The sequence below is a fragment of the Sorghum bicolor genome, chromosome 3 (genome assembly GCF_000003195.3).
Source record: "Sorghum bicolor cultivar BTx623 chromosome 3, Sorghum_bicolor_NCBIv3, whole genome shotgun sequence".
Classification (NCBI taxonomy): Eukaryota; Viridiplantae; Streptophyta; class Magnoliopsida; order Poales; family Poaceae; genus Sorghum; species Sorghum bicolor.
Window position 1 is genome coordinate 68426403 of NC_012872.2, and position 22732 is coordinate 68449134.

The 22732-nt window shown below is 42.6% G+C and overlaps 4 protein-coding genes across 4 annotated transcripts; 3 read left to right on the forward strand and 1 right to left on the reverse strand.

Moving 5' to 3' along the window:
- Positions 406–3308, forward strand: LOC8062380 (protein YIPF6 homolog). Its single transcript, XM_002456650.2, has 3 exons — positions 406–1062; positions 2559–2633; positions 2762–3308. Exons 1-3 carry the CDS (start codon positions 574–576, stop codon positions 3020–3022), a joined length of 825 nt encoding a protein of 274 aa, XP_002456695.1. The 5' UTR covers positions 406–573; the 3' UTR covers positions 3023–3308.
- Positions 4725–5488, forward strand: LOC110433764 (probable terpene synthase 2). Its single transcript, XM_021456331.1, has 2 exons — positions 4725–4995; positions 5106–5488. Exons 1-2 carry the CDS (start codon positions 4725–4727, stop codon positions 5486–5488), a joined length of 654 nt encoding a protein of 217 aa, XP_021312006.1.
- Positions 5674–7354, forward strand: LOC8062381 ((+)-germacrene D synthase). Its single transcript, XM_021456332.1, has 5 exons — positions 5674–5880; positions 6137–6275; positions 6381–6398; positions 6493–6744; positions 7061–7354. The coding sequence occupies exons 1-5, from the start codon at positions 5813–5815 to the stop codon at positions 7352–7354; spliced, it is 771 nt and encodes a 256-aa protein (XP_021312007.1). The 5' UTR covers positions 5674–5812.
- On the reverse strand, positions 8409–11929 carry LOC8062382 (protein LIKE COV 2). The gene is made up of 8 exons (XM_002458779.2): positions 11584–11929; positions 10458–10510; positions 10253–10362; positions 9692–9859; positions 9496–9593; positions 9126–9252; positions 8823–8949; positions 8409–8746 (listed from the first exon to the last, which is right to left on the reverse strand). The coding sequence occupies exons 1-7, from the start codon at positions 11701–11703 to the stop codon at positions 8849–8851; spliced, it is 777 nt and encodes a 258-aa protein (XP_002458824.1). The 5' UTR covers positions 11704–11929; the 3' UTR covers positions 8409–8746; positions 8823–8848.

The window sequence follows — 22732 nt, forward strand, 5'->3', positions numbered from 1 at the left end:
TATAAATTGGTGCTACGTTATACTGTATATAATTATTATTTTATTTTTTCTAGACGAATTGGGCCTATTTTAGTGTTTAAAACATGGCCTTAATTTTTGTCGGCACGACCCTTGACTTAGTATCTATTAAACTTTAGTCCCTCAAATCAAACACCTCTTAATTCGCTGAGTGGCCAAGTGATTAAGTCGGTCCATTGCCTAATTATTTAAGTGACCGAGTGTCTAAATGTAGTGCGCATGTGCAATTTCACTAGTTTTCACTAAAATAACATCATCAATTTAAAAATCGAAAGCCTAGAGCCCTAAATCACCGAGTCACCGACGCTTCGATCGTACGGACGCTCGCGGCCTTCACGGCTAAGCAGCCGAACCCACTCACGTCACGTGACCTCGCATCTCCCTCCTCGCTAGTCTAGTCGCTAGCGCAACTCCCACGCCGCAGGCAGGTCGGCACGCACCCGCAATTCGCAAACCCGCACCACCTCCCTAACCCTCCCGCGAGATCTCTCACCTTCCCCTCAGATCCGCCTCACCTCGCCGGCGCGCTCGCGCGCTTTCCGCACGCCCGCCGCCATGTCGCACAACCACAGCGACACGATCCCGCTCCACCCCTCGTCGGCGCAGTCCGACATGGATGAGATCGAGAGCCTCATCCACGCCGCGCCATCCCCGGCCACCGTGCTCCCCGCGCGGCCGCCGTCTCCGACGCGGGCCTCCATCCCCGTATCCTCCTCGCCGGCGCCGGCCCCCGTCCCCACGAAGCCGCCTCTCCCCGCCGCCTCCATCCCGATCTCCGTCTCCGTTTCCCCCGTTCCCGCCTCCGTCTCCGTCCCCATCGGCGCTGACGGGTTTGGGCCTCCGCCCAACACGCTCACAGAGCCGGTATGGGATACCGTCAAGCGAGACTTAGCACGCATCGTCAGCAATCTCAAGCTCGTCGTCTTCCCCAATCCCTACCGCGAGGACCCCGGCAAGGCGCTCAGGGACTGGGACCTTTGGGGTCCCTTCTTCTTCATCGTCTTCCTTGGCCTCACGCTCTCCTGGTCGGCTTCCGTTAAGAAGGTACTCACTTCCTCCTGCAACTAGATCTGGTGCTCCCTTTTGTATGGATCTAGTTATTGTGTTGGTAGTATCTGTTCTGAAGGGTTTCATGATATACCACTAGTTCACACTGCAGTATTCATTTTCATCAAGTACACCGGAAAGCAGGTTGGACTGTACATTAATTAAACTGGGTATATGTCAGCATGTTAAGTTCTCTTAGGGGTGGACAATTACCATTTACAAGGTTGCGGTGATAGCTATGATGTCTTAAGAACATATAATACCCGTTGCCCGTAAGGATGGGTTGAGAGCAATCACCCATAGTGCTGTATCCTATTGACCTTGTCTTCTGATTTGTATGGTTCAAAGCAAGGAGGATACCCATGATGTATTTTTTTTGTAAGTGGATGCATGTTGAATGTTGCATGTGAATTACTTCTCATACCACTACCCTCTTAATTAGTTTCTTCCTTACACTCATTCGAGTTAAAGTGTCAATCTGATGCCAATTATTCTGCTCGTGGTGGGTTTTAAGAATGTGTCATGCTGTTAGTTCCAAAATGGATAGGGAACTGGGAAACATCACACCACAATGGTTAAGCTTAGTTGTGCTCTATAGTGTTCAAGCTTCATATGATCCTCTCTCTGTACACTTTAGTTGTCAATACTGACATTTTTTTGTTTATTTCCTTGTCCCAGTTTCTAGCCAAACTATGCCTTCATACCTAACAAAAAAAGAGAGAAGCTGGAACTTCTTTGATGATTCTGCTGTAGTTAGTAGTGAGCAATGACAACAAATTTCCTAAAGAATTATTTCATGCAGAAACTACAATCTTGGTCATCCCATGAAATGCTTCACTAGTTCTTATATAATTAGGTATACAGTTGTGTTCTTGAAGTTAGTAGTGTCTGCCCCCTTACTATGTATACAATTTTATGGTCGTCTGGACCAAATCTATGTGCATTTTCTTGCATAAGAGTGTTTTTCTACTATTTACTCAAAGAAATAGTTGTGTTGGTACTTGGTAGTATAGCTTGTTAGATACTTGGTAGGTATTTCCCCCCTAGTTCTTATAGAACAAGGTATCCTGAATGAACAGAAATATTCCAAAAGTACCATGTTCAAATATAAGACATGGCATGACACCGAGGCTCTGGTTGATCACATCCGCATATTCCAAAAGTACCATCTTCAAATATAAGACATGACATGACACCGAGGCTCTGGTTGATCACATCCGCATGACGCATCATATAGAAGAAAACATGCAGGGAGAGAATTATTACAAACGAGGGAGACTAAATTGAATGGTTGTATCGAGGCCCAATGGTGACTATATATAAAGTACATAAGCTCGTGTTTCAATCTCTTAGTTAACACATTAGCACCTTTTACTTCAAACACAAACAATGTGTGTTTCTGTTGCGCACTATCAAATCTATCATTAGTGGAACATTTGAATTTTATAGCTCCTAATGTGCAAAGTAATGATCCTGTTTGTTTGTCCTTGTAGTCTGAAGTATTCGCTGTTGCATTCGCTGTCCTGGCAGCTGGGGCTATAATTCTGACCTTGAATGTTCTGCTTCTGGTAAGACCTTTTTCCTCTACACACAAACACAGTCACACATGCACATGACTGTTGGAGATCAATTGCCTCTGTGCTAATCAAAGTACCTTCCTAGAAGTTCTACAATTATTTATTCAATCACTTTTCAGGGTGGACACATCATCTTCTTCCAAAGCCTGAGTCTTCTTGGCTATTGCCTGTTTCCACTGGATGTTGGTGCTCTAGTTTGCATGCTGAAGGACAATGTCATACTTAAGATTGTCGTGGTGACAATCACATTGGCATGGAGCTCCTGGGCTGCATATCCATTCATGAGTGCTGCTGTTAACCCAAGGAGAAAAGCTCTGGCCCTATATCCTGTCTTCCTCATGTATATCTCAGTTGGTTTCCTCATAATTGCCATTGATTAATGAAGGTGGCCAAGCTTTGTAGTAACATCTGAAGAGTTGAGTGGATGATTGAACCACCAGAATACATACAAGTTTGAGTAGACAATGCTTCTACCCTCATGGAGTCTTTGTGAATTGCCTCGTGGGGATTTTGGTCTTTACATGGGCAGGAGGCTTAAGGTTGTAAAATTAGTCGAAAATTTATATCTGTTGTAAAGGGCATGAACATTGGACCACTGAATTGGCTGTCAAGCTTTCTTATACTACCATATGCTGTTCAAAATTCAACTACTCAAGTATTCGATTATTCCTTCAATAGTCTTTCGAAGGTGCATCCTGTGTTAATAAGCCGACTAGGATTACCTGGGCCTCAGTGATCAAATCTTGGGATGAGGCTGAGAGACGCCCTCTGCATTGTCTCAGAAGTCATAATGACAAGACTGAGAGCAACTCCCAGCAATGCCTGCTTGGGACATCATCTTGGGCTAAGCCCTTGATTCTAGGTGCTTTCTCGAAATAAATAAAATCAAAAGTAGGGATTAAGAGAGGATTACATATGCTATCTGTTTTACCCCATAATGGCATAATCTGTCATAGAATTCATAAGATACCCTATATTTCAAGATGGAGAGATTACCCCATAATCTGTCATAGAATTCATAAGATACCCTACATTTCAAGATGGAGAGATTACCCCATAATCTATCATAGAATTCATAAGATACCCTATATATTTCAAGATGGAGAGATTATCAGGGAGTTTGACGGGAGGCTGTTGAGATGGTTGACGATTGGCTCGACGGTGATGCCATATTGAGGGAAATGAGGCAAGAACGGCAATTGAAGCGGCATAGTGGGGGATGGAAGAACCGAACGAGGATTACCGCGGGGAGAAAAGTGTAAGTGACGTTATTAAGTCACCGCATGGTGCAGTAGATTCCCATTTTCTACTCCTGAGTCGTGACTCATTTTCCCCAACCAAAGATTGCCTTGTTCGTTTGGCAGAAAGTACTGTTGGCATTTCTTAATCCTACGAGCAAGTGCGGGCCATGTCCATGTCCTATTCCTGCCCCTTTCCGTGAGACATTTCTTGAGGGCGCAGTGACCATGGAACCATCTCAGAATATAGTATGGTTAATTCTTGTTCAAGCTCTGCACTCTCAAGACTTCATTCTCCAGATGCAGAATACATATCATCATTATTTCTTCTTCCTGATAAATTCTGAAACAAGTTTCTGAATGGATATAGATTACAATCACTTGTGCATAAATTCGTTCCACGCATGTCTTAATCATGAGTTTCACGTGCATGATGTATACTTTACTCCATTGCTATTGCCCAAATAAGTAGCTCGGTGCTTACTCGCTGCTCAGGTTGTCAGCAAGTTTACTTTACTGAACACACACACGCACAGACACACAGTAGCTGATATGTCTGCGAGCAAAGTTGCTGATGCTAACCAAGGGATCGGCGAAACAACGGTTCCCGCCGCCGTCTGCGGCCCTTTTGAGCCCTGCGTGTGGGGCGACTTCTTTGTGGCCTACACACCTCCTCCCCTACAGGCAGGCGGACATGCATCTCGATCGATCCATTGGCAAATGCCAAATGCTACTGTATAATCGTATTAATTAGTTTACATCATATATAGTATGGTTAATTCTTAGATATTTGATTGTACGATTCGTGCATGCATAAGCACACTAGCAGAGGCCAGAGGAGTGGATGAGAGGGAGGGTGGAGCAGCTCAAGTGGGAAGTGCGCCGGATGTTTCAGGCCGGCAATGCCATGGACCTGCCTGATGATACCGTGACTCTAGTGGACGCGCTGGAACGCCTTGGCGTAGACAACCATTTCCGCGAGGAGATCGACGTCGCGTTAAGCCGGATCCATGGCGATGGCGAGGACGACACGGACGTTGGCAGCTCCCACAACCTGCACGCAGTTGCGCTCCGGTTTTGCCTGCTTAGGCAACATGGCTTCTGGGTGCCTACAGGTACGTATCGATCCGCTAGCTACTATGGAAACCTCATCAGCTGGTCTTTGCAAGAAAAAGAAAATTTTGTAAAGATTTCCAACATGAGTAACCTGAATATATTCATCCAGATGTGTTTGACAAATTCAGAGATGGCATGAGAGGTTTCAACGCAGAATTGAGACATAACCCAAGGGGCCTGCTTACCCTGTACAACGCCGCTCACATGGCAGTCCCAGGAGAGGCAGTCCTAGACGACGCCATGGCCTTTGCCAGGCGCCACCTGGAGGCCGACGCTGCAAGAGGCAAGCTCAGGTCACCGCTGGCGGAGCAGGTGTGCCGTGCGCTGGAGACACCGGGGCCCCGGTTCATGCGCCGACTGGAGACCATGCACTACATCACCGAGTACGAGAGAGAGGAGGGCCATAACGCCACCGTGCTCGAGCTCGCGAGGCTGGACTTGAACCTCGTCAGATCTCTCCACCTCAAGGAGCTCAGATCGCTCACCTTGTAAGTCCATAAACCATATACTATGAAAACAGAAAAATTTATATATATGAAAAAAATGGAAAATGTAAGTCCATAAACATTTATTATATACATAATATATGGAATCTTATCTTCGATTCTCATCACATCAATGATGGACACGGCCGGGTTTAATCAATGCAATTTCATCTGATGAAGATGGTGGAGGAATCTGTATAACGATGTGAAGCTGCCCTATGCTCGGGACCGCATTGTGGAACCGTATTTCTACGCTTGTGGCATTTTTCATGAGGAGGAGAATTCGCACATACGGATAGTTTTCACCAAGGTGTTTGTGTTGTTGGGCTTGATGGATGACACCTACGATGTCCACGCCACCTTGGAGGAGTGCCAAATGTTAAATGAAGCAATACAAAGGTATATCTATATATGCATATATAGTTTACATAAGGTTAATTTTGGCTAATATTTTGTATGATCGATCCATAGCTGCAACAGCATATTAATTAGTAATTACATGCTAGTTGTTGGGCATTGGTATTCGTATAGAGAACTATTTTTATGTCTCGATCGATCACAAGGACTGACGCATGAATAAAAGATTCTTCAGTTCATGATTATAAAGTAATTACACTAGTCAAAAATTCAATGTATATGTCACTATTATCTGCAGGTGGGATGAAACTGCTGCCACTTCTCTACCGAAATATATGCGCATGTTGTACATCAAAACACTGAGAAACATCAATGGAATCGAGGATATTCTGGAACCGTTTGAGAAATACCGCATGATGGCTTACATACAAAAACAGGTATGTCACCTCACTGTAGTCGCAGTGTCGACTAGCAACTAAGTCTTAGAGGTTCTGTTGTTTCCTTGGACCATATGTCTTAATCATCTGATTGTCTGTATATAGCTTTTCAATCCCGTTTCGGTATATTTTCTATAGTCAACCACAATTTTTCTAGCTAAATGGTGTTTTTGAATGACCTAAACTTCTAATCATAAGGCATATTTTAATTGTGCAGTATAAATTACAGTCGAACAATTACCTTCAAGAGGCCAAATGGTCCAATGGAAAGCATATCCCAAGCTTGAAGGAGCATGCGGATGTGACACTTATGTCGACGGGTTTGCCGTTTCTGTTCTCCCTGGCGCTAATGGCCGCGGGCCAAGTGGTAGTAACCAAAGAATCACTGGAGTGGGCACTCAGTGTGCCTACCATGGTGCGTGCTAGTGGAGAAATAGGTCGTCTCCTCAATGATATATCTTCTTATAAGGTAAATCTATATGTATTCCTAACCCCTAGTATTAAAGAATCTATTTTTTCTCTTTTATCTAAAAGGGTCATCCATGTCTCTCCATCCGAGTCGAACTGCACCAACGTTTACTCTACTCTCTGCCCATCAAGACAAGTCCGTACATGATTAGGGCCTGTTTGGTTCCTGCCTTGGTGAGCAAATGCCGGCCAGGCAACAGATCCTGTCCAACCGGCAGTCAAAATCAATGGCCAAGCAAGCAACCAAACATTCCCTAGGTGCACTCCATTTTTATTGCAGCAATTTGGTCACCTTACACATGCATCTTCGTGCGCAGAGAGGAAAGAACAAGAACGATGTGGCCAGCACCGTGGAGAGCTACATGAAGGAACATGGTGCGACGGGGGAGGAGGCGATGGCGGCTATCAAAACGATGGTGGAGCAAGCATGGAGGAGGATAAATGGGGCGTGTATGGAGCTAGGCCGCACCATGCAACCAGCGCTGCAATGGTTGGTGGCCATGACAAGGATGCTAGAGGTTTTCTACCTTCATGGCAGGGACGGCCTCACCTACGGCTATGACATCAAGGAGATTGTCGCCTTCCTCTTCCTGAAGCAAGTCCCGGTTTAAGCAATGTTGTTGTCTCCTTTTTCATTTCTTAAAAATTCCCCTCTCTTTCGCCCTCTTCTGTTGGTGTAACTTTGTACTCTTTTTTTACCCAAATTAATTTCAAGCAAGGGCCGAGGCCCCTCCTATTCCCTTAAAAAAAGTTGTTGTTAGCATACAAGGACCAATCCATGAGATATACTCCCTCCATCTTAAACTATAAATTATTCTAACTTTCTTAGAGAGTCAAATCATCTCAAGATTGATCAAATTTATATAACAAAATAATAATATTTATGATATCAAATAAGAATCATTAGATTGTTCATTATTTATATTTTTATGGTATATCTATTTGATGTCATAAATCTTTCTAATTTTCTCTATAATTTTGATTAAACTTGAGATGCTAAGATTCTCAAAAAAGTTTAAATAACTATAATTTGGAATGGAGGGAGTACTCCACATGTTCGTATCTCAGTGTTGTTGTATACTGGTACCACTTGGTTCTAGTAATAAAACAAATATGATCGCCTAGCCTGTTGAGCCTTGTCACTTGGCTTTAGCTCCACTATACGAAAGCCTCACGAAATAGTGATAGCGGTCATGGTCAAGGTAAGGTCCGCTAAGTGGTAAGAACTGTTAGCTAATTTGTCGTAAAAAAACATTATTAAAGATTGATACAGTGACTGTTTTGTCGTTTGCATTCTGCAACTTCTCATGGGTTACGGCGTTGATCCAATTGGACCCAAATGTACGCGTGCGCCTTCTCACCCGTTTCCATCACGAAGTATATATTTGTATCATATAAGCTGACTAAAAGTATCACTTGTGCACTCAAGACGAAACGAATCCATCCTTGCTCTTAATTTCTCCATCCATTCTAAATTATAAGATATTTTGGCTTTTCTAGATAATTCATTTCACTTTGTTTCTAGATATACACTGTACATATAAATGCATAGCAAAAACTTTGCATATAGAAAAGCCTAAACATTTTACAATTTTGAATGGAGGGAGTATATTAGCAATGTATTTCTGCATAAAGCTGATTCATAGTCAGTTAGACACATACGATAAAAAAAATCAACAAACAGGAATGTTAATCTGAAAGAAGAAATCTGGTCAAAGTTGTGTGCTCCCTTTATAACGTAAGATGTTATACAGCGCACAGTTGTAAACGAATTTAATCACTCACACACCTCACGCGTTGACGTTAACATTTTGGACAAGCACTAGTCAGTGCACAAAGAGTAGCGCAACAAGAGTGAGACAATAGTATCCCAGAGCATCAACACGATGCTTCCCCTGCACTTGGAATGCCACGATGGCTCGGCACAGAGTTGCTCCTCTATCCAAATCACATGGTAAGCATACAGCCAAGGCACCTGAATCGTGCCCCACAGGTCATGCTATCTGCTTGATGCACAGCCCAATATCAGTAAACATGCCAAACACACCAGCTGAGGTTGTATAGGTTGGAAACTTTTACCTTGTTGCATGTGACTTTGTGTTACATCACGTCATTCTATTTAGACGAATGCTCTGGCTTTTCCGCGGCATAGGCTCCAGTGATGCAATCACCTGAGGCATGGTCATTCCTCCTGAAACAATTATTTCTGCAGGAACCAAAAGAATGAATAATACAATGGCATCTCAATCCTAGCAAGCAATAATTCAATGGATTTGTATTTGTAATGCAAAATTGACTAGATGGCAAAAATTCAAGGAAAGTTGCCACATGGCATAATAATATATAGAAAGGCTAGGCATCATAGGAACAAAACTACCATACCAATTCCTTCCCGAATGGATAAATTAGGTCTTATAATCTCCTCAGAGTTCACCAGAAATATGTCACCGATGTATAGATGATTTGTTGGCACATACACACTACACAGTTCTTCATCGCCTTTGTCAGTCTGCAATAAGAGAAGTACATCCACATCAAAGGGGAGCATGCATGTATGACATGACAAAATCAAAAGTAAATAGCATGTAGCAGTTCATTTTTATTTATAAAGCATCATATGGTCACTAGAAGTATGAATTTCGCTTCAGCAACTTTTCTATATATAGAGTATGAATTTTGCTTCAGCAACTTTTCTATATATAGAATATGAAATTTGCTTCAGCAACTTTTCTATATATAGAAGATCAAGTACCTGAAGGACCACCGTTGATGTTATGAATCCAAATGCATATTCACCAATTCGTGGATGACGAATTATTGCAACTTCTTTGAAAGCTGTTGTATTTTGATCTGTCAACAAAATAATTACATAAGAAATCTTCTTGTGCAAAATATCTTAAATTATATGCTTATAAAAACAGAATCGTGTGCAATAGAATCTGCCTAACCTGGTGAAATTGCAGTGCTGACTTGCTTTGACGCTGAATATAGATGCCTTACAAATGGCATTTTCTTTATAAACCACTCTCCTACCCAGAAGATGGTTGAACCAACCCATGAAGAAACAAATAGTCCAACCAGAAATATGAATACCAGAGAAGTCAAAAAACCAAGACCTGCAATCGATCATGAAAATAAATAAGCATTTGAGACAATGGGTACTGGACACCGTAGCAAGAATAGATGAAGTTTCATCCAATTATTTATATAGAAGAGGATCTTAAAACAAGATTGTATTCCACCAAATTTTCCAAAGAGACAGAGTTTCAATACTATTCTCGGCATCATAATGCGGGGTCCACATACTACCAAATCATAGTGCAAACTGTTCTGTTAACTCTGTTGAAGGATATTTCTTAGGAATATTGGTGATCGCATTCATGGCACCACTATATGGGTGACATGTCAACAAAATATCCTCAGGGATAAAATACGAGATCAAAATATAGCCTTTCCTTAGTTTACAATCACCATATACAGCAAGTTTGAAGTATTTGAACAAGGATTACCAAATATGTCGACTCCAAATTTTGCATATAAGGGACTGAAAAAACCATCAACAAATTGAATAAACCACCATGTGATGAAGAATGTGACTGCAACAGGGAAAAGGACTACGCTGCATACATAAACACAAGAAATATATCATCCATAAATAGAAGGTGATCCATATATATGGTAACTGGTTTAAATCAATTCTTGTGAAGGGTGTACCATCCAGTCATAAATTTTCTTGAGACCCAACTTTGAAGAACAGCACAGCATGCCTGCACAAATATACCAGGTTAGCCATGAACAATAATTGTTACTCAGTCTGCACATAATTGTTACTCAGTCTGCACATAATAATAAAGTTATGTTTGCAAAATAGTTAACATTTATTCAATATTCCTGGAGATGCACAGGTCTAACATGTGTGCTGTCATAGTCGAACTAACAATTTAAACAGCAAGCCATAAGGGCAAAAAAAAAACATTAAGCGAAGTAAAAAAACAAGTTTGGCCTCCAGAGATGAAGAACTGTAAGTTTTTCTCAATCATGCATGACAGATTTCTTTCCAAGGACAGGCACATAGGGAAAACACATGTTTGGGTGCTGAGATAGAACCAAGGGACTGATTCGACCCAGATACTTTATCTTCACTGCCTTAATATACTAATGCTAACCTCAGATCATAACAAGTGTGCTTCTTGGAGCGAATGAGCAATTTGAAAATAAGAAGAAGAAACATGGAAAACATACTTCACCTCTACAACATCCACATTTCTCTATATGAGTGCCTTAGTCATTATAGATTTAAAACCGGATCATGTTATATCACCTCATATAATAGAGTAAAGAGTAAAACAAGTACATAACTTCACAAACTATCTTGTATTTAAAAAGTTTTGGGCTACAAGACTGCACCACAATACGACAGCAATCACACCAACTTAAACTCAATCACAAATAAGAAACATATATAACTATGCAGCAACCACGCTGCAACAATCATCTTCAGACTAGTAGACTCCAGAAAACACGTAATCCATCGTATAGGAATATCCTCGTTCGCTGATAACGCAACGTCGCACTAATGTCACATAAGTAGTTCGATCAAACATTCAAACTAAGGCAAAATTCCTAAATCTAAACCTGCCCACAGCAAAATCAACGAATTCGAGGCTCGCATCGAATTGACAATCATCCCGCAAGCCCGAAAGTGTCCGACCACTGGGAAGCACAAATCTACTCGTCGAACGGTCAGCAAGACCCTAAAAGGGCAGCACGGGCGCGCTACTAGCTCAATGCCGCCGCAAATCACGAGGCGAACGAAGGAGCGTAGAGGCTAGATCCGGACCTTGCGTGTGGAGGTGGTGGGCGAGCTGGGTCGCGGCGGCGACTTGGCCGGGTCCTCGGGGTCGACGGCCTCCGCCGCCTGGCTGAGCGGGATCGACGTCGACTCCTTCTCCTCCGCCATGGCTCCGCCGGGGTCTCCCCCCTTCTAGAAGCTTCTCGCGGGGGAGCGGGATGCGGGTGAGGCGTCGCTTCGGGCGGGCGAGCTGGGGGGACGGGCGGCTTTTGGCTGGCGGCGGGTAGCAACAAGCAAAAAGCGGTTGGTGGCGGGGTACGCAAGGGACGGGATGGGGACGGACGGGCGGGCCGCCAAGAGAGAGACGACGACGTCAACCTTGGCGGGCACAGAGTGACCAAGCTGCCCCAAGAGACACGGCTCTGACGTTCTGTCCCTACTTGTCAGCGTGTCTCCCCGTTCAGTAGCCGTCCTACACGCGGCGGCCAGCGTATCGGTTGACTGCGGGGACCACGCGTGACGCGGATGCCTCGTCGCCGATTTCGGATGGGGTGACCGGAGGCGGTTTTTTTTTAAGCCCTTAAGGCCTTGTTTAGTTCCAAAAAAATTGCAAATTTTTTTCAGATTTTCCGTCACATCGAATCTTTAGACGCATGCATAAAATATTAAATATAGACAAAAATAAAAATTAATTGCACAGTTTGGTCAAAATTGACGAGACGAATCTTTTGACCCTAGTTAGTCCATGATTGGACAATATTTGTCAAATACAAACGAAAGTGTCACTATTCATATTTTGCAAAAAAATTTGGAAGTAAACAAGGCCAAGGGTATATGCCCTCAGGGCACTCACAATGCAGACTCTATCATAGAGTCTAAAGTTATTTATTTTCTCGAACAATGTGGACTTGGAGTCTTATTTTGACTTGGAGTCTTATTTTTTCTACCTCTTTCTTCGATAAATATGCTACCACATCAGCAAAATACCATAAATAATATATAATTAATTGTCTTGGACTCTGTGATAGAGTCTTGCATTGTGAGTGCCCTCACTCTCTTCATCCATTGGATTCGCTTTGAGAAGTGTGCAAACACACATCTCAAAGCAGTTTCGCATTGAGATGTGTGTTTGCACACTTCTCAAAGCGAATCCAATGAGTGGGAGAGTAAGAGCATATGCCCTTAAGGGCAAAATTAACTTTACCTAGGGTGACCATCATTTTTGGTTTCCCCTCTTTTTTAGGCCTCGTTTAGTTTTAAAAAATTTCAAGATTACGCGTCATATCAAATCGTGCGATACATGTATAAAACATTAAATATAGATGAAAATAAAAACTAATTACACAATTTATCTAAAAATCGTGAGATGAATCTTTTGAGCTTAGTCAGTCTATAATTGAATAATATTTGTCAAATAAAAACAAAAATACTACTGTACCAGAAAACCAAAATTTTGAAAACCTAACAAGGCCTTAGTTTAAGATTTCAAAATCTAGACGACACCAGAGCTACTGGCGTCAAGGTAACATCGCTAGGCGCCAACATAAATTGTGCCATGGTGGCCATCACATATTGTGAACGATGATGATGTGTCAAGAACTCGTTGATATGGGACCCATAGTGTTTTATACTGGAACGGACCTTGATGTTGACTAGGGTTATCTTCCCAGAGGTTCTAATAGCTATCGATTTGGTGGAATTGAGTTACAATTTGATTTGGCTTCCCAACAACATGTCCTGAGCCTCGCAATTGCACCATATCTCCTCAAGTTATTAATCGGTGTTGCACGGTCGATCTCGCCAAGAAAGTTAATCATTGCCCACGAATCGAAGAACACAAGCAAGAATAAAAAATTGTAACCAAATTTATAGATAAATGATTAATCTCACAGAGTGGGGTCTCACAAACCGACGACAGCAAAACTGTTGTTAACAGAATAATTTAAGGAAAATCCAAACCCTAACTTAGGCGGCGGCTACTGTTTATATAGCATAAGACTCCTCATCATGTCCAGTTCTCAGCGTGTTACAAGGCCCAATGACCCAAAAGTTGGCGACACAGCATCGGGACAGATTTTAACTTGTTTCAACGATTCTCGTTGACTGTGATGGAATTTAGGGCTCAAACCAAAGCCACTGATTTGCTTATAAAATTATCTTTTCATCCATATTTGGATCATCGAAAATAGAGTCTGAATATATCCTGAGCGTCTGTTTTACTGCAGCTGGATTCTGAAGGCTAAGGCTAACTCGAACTTGAGTTGGACTAGACCTCCATCTTCGTTTGGGCGTCTTTGCTGGTCCTCCATGCCTCCAAGCCCTTGAATATGAGTCTTCTAGTCCTTTCCTTAATTCCTAAGCACAACATAATCATTAAATTGCAATCTATTCTTAAAATCATATAAAGAGTTGCTTAGAAATGAACTCACCTCTAAATTTAATTATCACACGCGAGTCTTATGATTAGATCTTGAATATGCAGCAGAGGATCATTATGTATATCAGTGTATGTAAAGGAGTTATGTTGTAGCACCCGGTTTTAAGAACAAAACTAGATACACACCATATGTGAGCCTAGAAAGTCAAATCTCACATATAGCCACAAATAAACGTAATATCAATAGACAATGCTCAATATTAACGAACTTAACATAAAAGATATAACCTTAGATAGTAAACAACGGAAAGACACTCCGTTCTTTAGGCGAAAGCTCTAAATCCACAGGGACAACTGGCTAGTTGAGCACAAACCTAAACTCTTCTCCAATATAGCAATCTGTTACCCATCTGAGATTTTTTATCCAAATAAAATGTAAAGGCAAGCGTAAGTACATTTCGTACTTAGCAAGAATAACATGAGGTTAATGAGGCTCAAATGCTAGACATTGGTTTAACTGCATGTAGCTTTTAGTTATCACAATTTTAACATATGAGTAGCATCAAGTTGTCAAGTCCCAAAGTAAACTCATGATCAAGTAGAGTGAACGAAGAATAACATAAACAACATATTAACAACGATAACATTAATGATTTTCTAAATCAGTTGATTGGGGTTTATGAATGCCGAAGTGAGGTTTTAATTTCATATTATGAAAGATTTTTGCAATTGTTGAAGGAGTTTAAGGATTTCTGTTTAGAACATATTCCCCGATTACATAATGAAGAAGCCAATCGGTTAGCTCAACATACCTCGGGATATTAGCCTATTCTAGAAGTGCTCACATCGACAGTTGGTGCCGATGATTGGAGAACGAAAATCACCGATTACTTGAAAGACCCATCTAAGAAAGTTGAAAGACGTACTAGATTTCAAGCCACCAAGTATGTACTCCTCGATAATGAGCTATATTATCATACTTTGGATGCAGTTTTACTCAGGTGTCTTGGTGATGATGAGTCAAAAAGTTTGATGGGTGAAATTCATGAGGGAGTATGTGGGGCACATCAATCGGCTTTTAAAATGAAATGGATGATTAGAAGAAATGGATATTATTGGCCAACTATTCTTGAAGATTGTTTTAAATACTTCAAAGGATGTCAAGGGTGTCAGAAGTTTGGCAATATCCAAAGAGCACCTGCATCGGCCATGAATCCTATTATCAAACCTTGGCCATTCCGGGGATGGGCTATTAATCTTATCGGTCAGATTTATCCGCCATCAAGCAAAGGGCATAAGTTTATTCTTGTTGCCACTGATTATTTCATTAAGTGGGTTGAAGCTATTCCTTTGAAAAATGTGACATCGGCCAATATGATTGATTTTGTAAAAGAGCATATTGTTTACCGATTTGGTATTTCTCACACAATCATCACCGATCAGGGTACTATGTTTATTGGGAGAATTTGATGAATTTACAATCGGTATGGGGATTACAGTTTTGAATTCTTCTCTGTATTATGCTCAAGCTAATGGGCAGGCCGAGGCTTCCAATAAAGGGATTATTAAACTTATTAAACGTAAAGTTGAGGAAAATCCTCGGCGACGGCATACAATGTTAAATGAAGCCCTGTGGTCATATCGGATGGCGTGTCATGGTGCGACTAAAGTGTCGCCTTATCAGTTAGTGTATGGACATGATGCGGTACTACCTTGGAAAATTAAAACTGGCTCTAGGCGGATATTCTCTCAAGATCAGCTAACTGCTGATGATTATAGCACTCTAATGAAAGATGAGTTGGAGGATTTGGCAGGACATCGGTTGAAAGCTTTGGTTAGCATTGAAGAAAATAAGAAGAGAGTGGCCAGGTGGTACGATGAAAAGGTGAAAAACAAATAATTTGTTAATGGAGAGTTAGTTTGGAAGTTGATTTTACCAATTGGGACTAAAAGTTTGAAGTTTGGTAAATGGTCTCCTAATTGGGAAGGTCCCTATCGGATAAGTCGATCTGCTCGTGGCAATGCATATATCCTAGAAACCCTCAAACAGGTTTGGAGAGCATTGAATGGAAAGTATTTAAAGAAGTATTACCCTAGTATCTGGGTCGATGCATAAGAAGTTTAAGTGCCGATAACAATCCTATCGGCTGGACAAAATATTAGTGTTTATAGAAGAACTAGTGCAACATACTACCGATGAAGAAATTTACAAGTTTAGCAAAGTGTGGAAAGCCGATATCGCACGCAGGTGAATCTAGTTGGCTTCCTCAATCTCTTTGGTATCTTCATCAGCTAAGCCCTCCACTAGCTTGAGTTTCTTCTTCATTAGTAGGTCCTTTTTTTGCTGAAGACCTTTGATCATATCGGGTAGCTAGCTTTCTTCTTGCTTAGTCTGAGTCAATGCTTCTTCGACCTACTTGAGTTCAGCTAGCAGAGCTTCTCTCTTTGCCGATAGATCTAAAATCCTTTGCTTCAATTTAGCACCTAAAACTTACAGGTTGTCGATGCTTTTGTGCTTCTCATTGGCGACGTGCTTTATTTGTAGCATTTCTTCTTTGAGCTGGGCTTGGGCAGCTCTGTCGGCAAGGCATTGAGTGCTCTTTTGATATTGAAGCTGGCGACTCTCTAGATGGACAGCTTGGAAAAGTGCTTCTTCAATATTAGCAGGGACTTGGCCACGGAGTGTCTTGAAGATAGCTTTTGCTGGGTCAGAATCATCCACTAGTTGAGCTATATCGTGCTGCAATAAGCCCAACAGGTCCTCCAGCTTGGATTTGACTTCCGCTGATATTGTTTCAAGCGCTAGTGAAGAGCTTGCTTCTTCTCCTTCGTCGTTAGAAATCTCAATGGCAAAGGAGAACAGGCTGTTGGGAGAGTCTTGCTCCTAAGGAGGGGAGAGGGAGTAAATCAGTTGGAGGTAAGCATGAATATTGCAAATATGAAGATTGGTCGAGTCAGATAGCTTACTTGTTTTAAGGCAATTTCTTGCCTTTGGCTAGAGGAGGTAAGCTGGATTGTGCCTTGGGGAGGATCGGCTGGATCTACCAATGGAATATCTTCAGCTGTAGAAATCGGTTAAATGCTGAGGATGATGATAATTTCTTTACAAAATTCATCAGAGGTGACTTATTGGATAACAAATATTTTACCTTGTGCGAGAGCAATAGTCGTTTGTTTGGGGACAACAGCCGATGACATGCCTTGGTCAGACGGGTCAATTGTTTGCTCACGTGCATCGGCCGATTCAGATTGACTGGGAAGCACCGATTGAGGTGGAGAGGATGGTGTCGCTTTCTTCCGTTTTGGTTGAGTCTTGGTGCTTGTCGGAGCGTTCCGCTTGGGTTGAGCTTTGGTGGCTGCTGGCTGGGGGGGCATCGGCACCCAATGATTGAGCTTTTACCGATGCACTGGTTTGTTGCTGCAAGGCGCATGTAAAGCATAGAAGTTTTATTAGTTGAGTATAAAGGCGGGAAAATACTTCTAAAAATTTATCAAGAGTAAAAGTATCTGGTGCAGAACAAAGTTACCGATGATGCTCCAGTTGTGGTCGATACACCTTGAAAAGATAGTGTAAGTATGGACTGAAATCGGCATGATGAAAGTAGTCAAGGGTTTTTACCTTGAAAGCTTGTGCTAAGGTGGCGGCTGCAACCGGTGGAGTGACCTTTGAGTGCTTGGTAGTCATTTTCTTGAAGCGGATTCCTCGGTGCATCAGAGTTGCCAAAGTGGGGGCGTTGTAATCGATCGGAGAGATTGGAGATACTGGTTAAAGGTTGAATGGTCGCCCACTTCTACTCATCGGTGGTGTTGGGTCATCAACCTGTAAAATGAAAAAGTCAGTTACCGATGTGGTTAAAGTAAAGAAAAGACTAAGTGTTGGTAGGAGACTCACAGTGTCATTGGGGATCTCATGCTCGGAGTTGATCATGTTTCGATATACATGAGCCGATACTGCAAACAATTGTCCTTTCCATTCTTGCCACCATGACTTATAGGATTCAGTGATGAAAGAGGCTGGTACCCAGGTCGACAGATCGATGTCTGCAGTATCGGCATCTGGCGGGAGTTGAGCTACCCTGATCCAGTCAAGACCACTGGTGATTGTTTCCCTTGGCTTGATCACATCGGCATAGCAAAGCTTAATCGGCAGTTGACCAAAGGCCAGTTGATGGACTAATGCCAATGAGTTGTAAAATTCATAAGTGACGTTGGTATTTTTCCCGCTGCCAAATGTGTTCACTGGGATTGCCCTGGGAGTAATGATGGCCATCATCAAGTCATTATCTTTATTCAATGCTTCATCGGCAGGATGGAAGAGGAGAGGGAATCTGGAGTAGGGATGAAAACAAATCGGATCGGAACGGATAATAGCTTCCCCATATCCTAATCCTTTTTCCTTGATCGGATTCGGAGCGGATCGGATATCATGCGGATTCAGATATGAATACATATTTTTTAGATGTCAGAAATGGTACAGATTCTGACCGGTATCGGAGCGGAAGCGGACTTTTTAAAGTCGGATAATATGTCCTTACGTGTTATTTTTTATGATGAGAAACAATTCATTAACCAAAGACATAAAGCGTTTGTGCAACAAAAAATAATCACCATCAATCCACCACTTCAGTTTAAGATATCAAAAATTTAATTAATACATGTTAGTGGTCTGAATTTAAGAGTATAAAAAAGTGTGTAAAATATGTAAATATTCTTAATTAGGTAAAACTTTGCCTTTACTCTTTGCCTTGTACTAGTCCTTCACTTTGGTAGAATTCTTTCATTAGATGAGCTTTATTGTGGGCTACAATATAATCATGTCATGAGCTACGCTGACTTATATTCTTTTCACTTGGACTCCTTAAAATATTCGGATTATCCTATTATAAACGTCGGATAATCTACGTTCAATTATCGGATAATGCATATCTATCGGATTTCACCAATCCCATATCCTACACCGCATCCATCTATAGTCGGATACAGATGATCCATATCTGCATGGATATTAAAATTATTTATCCATATCCTTAAAATTTGGATTTGAAGCGGATCGGAGTGGAGAATTATTCATACCACTTTCAACCCTGATCTAGAGTCCTCGTCGACGTAAGGCATCCAAGCCCGATGCTCCCGGGAGAGACCATTGTAGAGTCTAGAAGAATTTGCCGATTTGGTTTTCATTTGCTTCAGTCCCAGGAAGGACTATAATTGCTTCGTCGAAGTTGAGGGGCGAGCAGGTTGCCGATTCATCCTCTGCCAACTCGTGATCTTCACCGATGTCCTGTGGGAATTGTTGAGTGAAGAAATTCCACTGCAGATGCTTGTGCTTGTGGGTATTTAGCCACATGTTGATGAACCACCAGAGGCCTCCTAGATTGCCGATGGGCTCGCCAAGTAAGAGTTTCTCAGTCACCTAGTGGAGGAGATAGTAGGTGGAGCTCAGGAGATATCGACCAAGAAGGAATCTAGAACCATTGGCCAGTGACTCGGCCGCTGCGAGGTAAACATAGGTTGGTCCTACCAATCGACCACAGAAAATGAATTTGTCCAGCCACATATTTAAGAAAATAGCATGTTCTCTCTGGCTAACCGATCTGGTTTGCTGATATTTCTGGATATATCCTATCCAGTCGCCGATGTTATGGGTGTTTACTTTGTAATCGGACTTTCTGTTAAGAGCCTGCCGTCATCGGCAGTTGAGATGTCCAAGCCCGTAAGCATATACACTTCAGCAAGGGAAAGAGCAGCTGGGCCATGACCAAACATGAAAGTATTGAGGGTGTCTGACCAAAAATAAGCAGCTGCTATCATCATCGACTCATTCTTCTCCATATTGGCGATAGAGAGTCTGATGCACTGACTTAGCTTGCGTTCTCCCCAGTATACTTTATTGGTTTCACTAACCTTTAGAAACCAATTCTTCCATCCCTTGGTGGTTTTGGGCTAAGATCGGAAAGTGTCTTTCCACAGACCTAGGGAGAAGTTTTCGGCTCTGAATGGGATTCTGTTAGTCTCTGCGTTTATCAAATCAATTGGATCTAGATTGCCCATCGGGCCCAAGCACTGGATGTGTGGCTGATCGGTTGGGATAACTATTTTGTCGCTCAATTCCTAGGTTTAAAAGATCAAAGAGGTAGAGAAAAAGAAAAGAAAATTGCTAAGCATATGAACTTGCAAAAGCAACAGGAACTGCAGTAAAAGAGGATTAATACAAGATTAACCTCAGGAACGTTGAAATTGATCGCCATTTCTTCTGAACAGAATGAAGGTGAGGACGAGAACTTGGAGATTCCACTAGGGGAGGTTCTTGCTAGCTAAGGTTGTGAGTTTGCTTGCCGAGGTTGCCGTCGGAGGGAATAGGTCTTGGAAGATGAAGATGGCAAGGTAGAAGATGAGTGCCTGAGGGGGATGTATTTATAGGCTGGACTGAGTAGGGGCATTTCAGACTTATCTCTCTGCCATATGCGTAAAATTTGAGGTTGTTCCGATGGATATGGTAACTGTTCGCACGACAATCAAGGGACTGTATAGATGATTTGATGGCAAGTAATCATGATCCTAGAGATATTCTGCTATGCGGAATATTTTAATAAAGATTGGCAGCATATCCTGGTATTGAGCCCTTGCCAATGAGCTGTTTCCCTTATGTTTTGGCATTGATCGGGACAAAGGTGGTTGGAAAATGTGCTATATTTAATGAGATACAAAAATCAGGGTTGGATTTGCATGGATTTGGTAACAGATAAAGATAATTATGTAAAGGCAATCATTATCTGGAGTAAATTTTGGAGTACTAATGATTTTTATACTCCGAAATTAGGGGGCATGTGTTGACACCGTTTTTTAGATACAGGTCAAGATGATTAAAAAGAACCGATCGACAATAGGAAGATTATTGTATTGTGTTAGCAGAAGAGTGCCGATGGAATCAGCCGATAAAGGTTAGTGCCGATGGGAGGTGATAGTCGGTAAGAGGGTGTCGAGGGTATCAGTAAGGGGTACCCTAACCGACGCACATAACGAGAGCACCCGTACATAAATCGAGGCCCCCGACTCGACGCCCCCCGATCGCATGTACGATTGTCAAGACAAGACGACGTCCATAGCCTCGAACACGGAAAGAGCATCGTGCGAATCAACTGGGGCTCGACCGAACAGCAACCGTCGAATACGGAAATTGGCTCGTACGAATCGACAGGCCTCGAGCGCAAGGACGCCGCCCGCCGCCTGACGCGGGTACGAGAACCAGGGCATTTAATGCGCCTGTCGCGTTCTTACCTAACCCGACAGTCACGGGAAGCGTGATAGGGAGCAAGCATCTGTCAATCGCCCCTTTTTGCAGCCTTGTCCATCGGATGAACCAGAGCATGGCAGGGCGCAGCGAGACGAACGGGGCGTCTTGTCACGACCCCCCTCGAGACGCCCAAAGTCAGCGCTCCTATCAGCGAGGCTTTGCACGGCATCAGACCCTCGAGCGAACATGTTCCTTCCCTAAGAAGAGTCAGGCGATGAAAGACGGCACCTCAACCACCCTGACACGACCACAGCCACGACGTACAGGCGTGCCCACGGTAAACCAACCCAGGACGGCGCGCAGAAGCGGGATTCAGTGGCACGCGTAATCATCATCCAAGTACTGGGTAACAAGACAGCTCGAGGCCACGCCAGTACGGAAGCCTCGAGTAGGTCAGCGCGCCACGCCCCTATCGACCCCTACTCTGTCACCTACGCATGTAACCTAGGTCTCCCCTTGGAACTATAAAAGGGGAAGCCAGGAAAGGATAGACACAAGAGACATACGTAGAAGAGCCACCATACTTCATCTCCATCCATCCACGATACCGACTTTTATACACCCCTGTACAAGCACTTAGGTGCAAGATAATAGAAACATCTCCCCCCCGCTGGACGTAGGGCCTTCTCTTGCCCGAACCAGGATAAATCTTTGTGTCTTTCTTGCATCACCATCTGGAAAGGGGAACATGCAAAAGTTTTACTCGTTGGTGTGACCCCCCGGGGGGAAAACACCGACATAGGGGTTCTTTTAGTTTAAATTCGGCATGAGGTCAAGAATGGTGTTTGCCGATTCGAAGATTGTTGCCAGTAGAGCTTGTGATTGCCGATGTCGATGAAGGGAGATGTGAAGACTGTTGCAGGTGAAGTGGCATGCCGATGGAGGGAGCTGATGAGGACTTCATCGTGATCAAGATGGAATTAGAAATAAGATAGATGTTGTTTTCTTCTTTCTATATTAGAGTATGCTTTAAATATAAGAGTCTTGTTTTACTTTAATTGAGTCCTAGTCATATTTGGTTGCAACTTCTTGGGCCAGGGTATAAATATAGGCTGAGAGACAATGTAAAATAGATCTCAATCAATATCAAATACAAGTTTACTTATACTTTTGCATCTGCTTTTCGACGACTTCGTCAATTTTCATACTTTTCTTTTCTACGAGTTCTCATCGATTCGGCGAGTTGCGCGTTCTAGTACAATACTCGACGATCCTCGAGTTCCGTGTGAACACCTCTTGGCCGTGACATCTAGACGTATTGCTGTTGTCGGGACCAAAATGTTCAAATCTTCAGTCTTGTCGATTATTAGGTCAAATCGACTCGCACGTCTTGAAATTGAACTCGAGTATTAGCCCTTTGTATTTGCAGATCTACTTTTGCACCAACAACGTTCCTTTGTAAAGTGGAACGCGTTCCGCAACTTAAAGGAATGAGACGAAGATGTATACCCCTACGTTCCATAGTTTATGAGAATATCGTACTGCGTACCATGTTCCCGTACCACGTATGCTATATTCTGAGAACT

What these genes read in the sequence shown, in the direction of transcription:
- LOC8062380 (XM_002456650.2), top strand. Translation starts at nt 574, where the DNA reads ATGTCGCACAACCACAGCGACACGATCCCGCTCCACCCCTCGTCGGCG. An exon ending in GGTCGGCTTCCGTTAAGAAG is followed by an intron (nt 1,063 to 2,558) that starts GTACTCACTTCC and finishes TTGTCCTTGTAG; the next exon opens with TCTGAAGTATTCGCTGTTGC. An exon ending in CCTTGAATGTTCTGCTTCTG is followed by an intron (nt 2,634 to 2,761) that starts GTAAGACCTTTT and finishes ATCACTTTTCAG; the next exon opens with GGTGGACACATCATCTTCTT.
- LOC110433764 (XM_021456331.1), top strand. Translation starts at nt 4,725, where the DNA reads ATGAGAGGGAGGGTGGAGCAGCTCAAGTGGGAAGTGCGCCGGATGTTT. An exon ending in TGGCTTCTGGGTGCCTACAG is followed by an intron (nt 4,996 to 5,105) that starts GTACGTATCGAT and finishes ATATTCATCCAG; the next exon opens with ATGTGTTTGACAAATTCAGA.
- LOC8062381 (XM_021456332.1), top strand. Translation starts at nt 5,813, where the DNA reads ATGGATGACACCTACGATGTCCACGCCACCTTGGAGGAGTGCCAAATG. An exon ending in TTAAATGAAGCAATACAAAG is followed by an intron (nt 5,881 to 6,136) that starts GTATATCTATAT and finishes TATTATCTGCAG; the next exon opens with GTGGGATGAAACTGCTGCCA. An exon ending in ATGATATATCTTCTTATAAG is followed by an intron (nt 6,745 to 7,060) that starts GTAAATCTATAT and finishes CTTCGTGCGCAG; the next exon opens with AGAGGAAAGAACAAGAACGA.
- LOC8062382 (XM_002458779.2), bottom strand. Translation starts at nt 11,703, where the DNA reads ATGGCGGAGGAGAAGGAGTCGACGTCGATCCCGCTCAGCCAGGCGGCG. An exon ending in CCACCACCTCCACACGCAAG is followed by an intron (nt 10,511 to 11,583) that starts GTCCGGATCTAG and finishes ATATTTGTGCAG; the next exon opens with GCATGCTGTGCTGTTCTTCA. An exon ending in CAGCACTGCAATTTCACCAG is followed by an intron (nt 9,594 to 9,691) that starts GTTAGGCAGATT and finishes TTTTGTTGACAG; the next exon opens with ATCAAAATACAACAGCTTTC.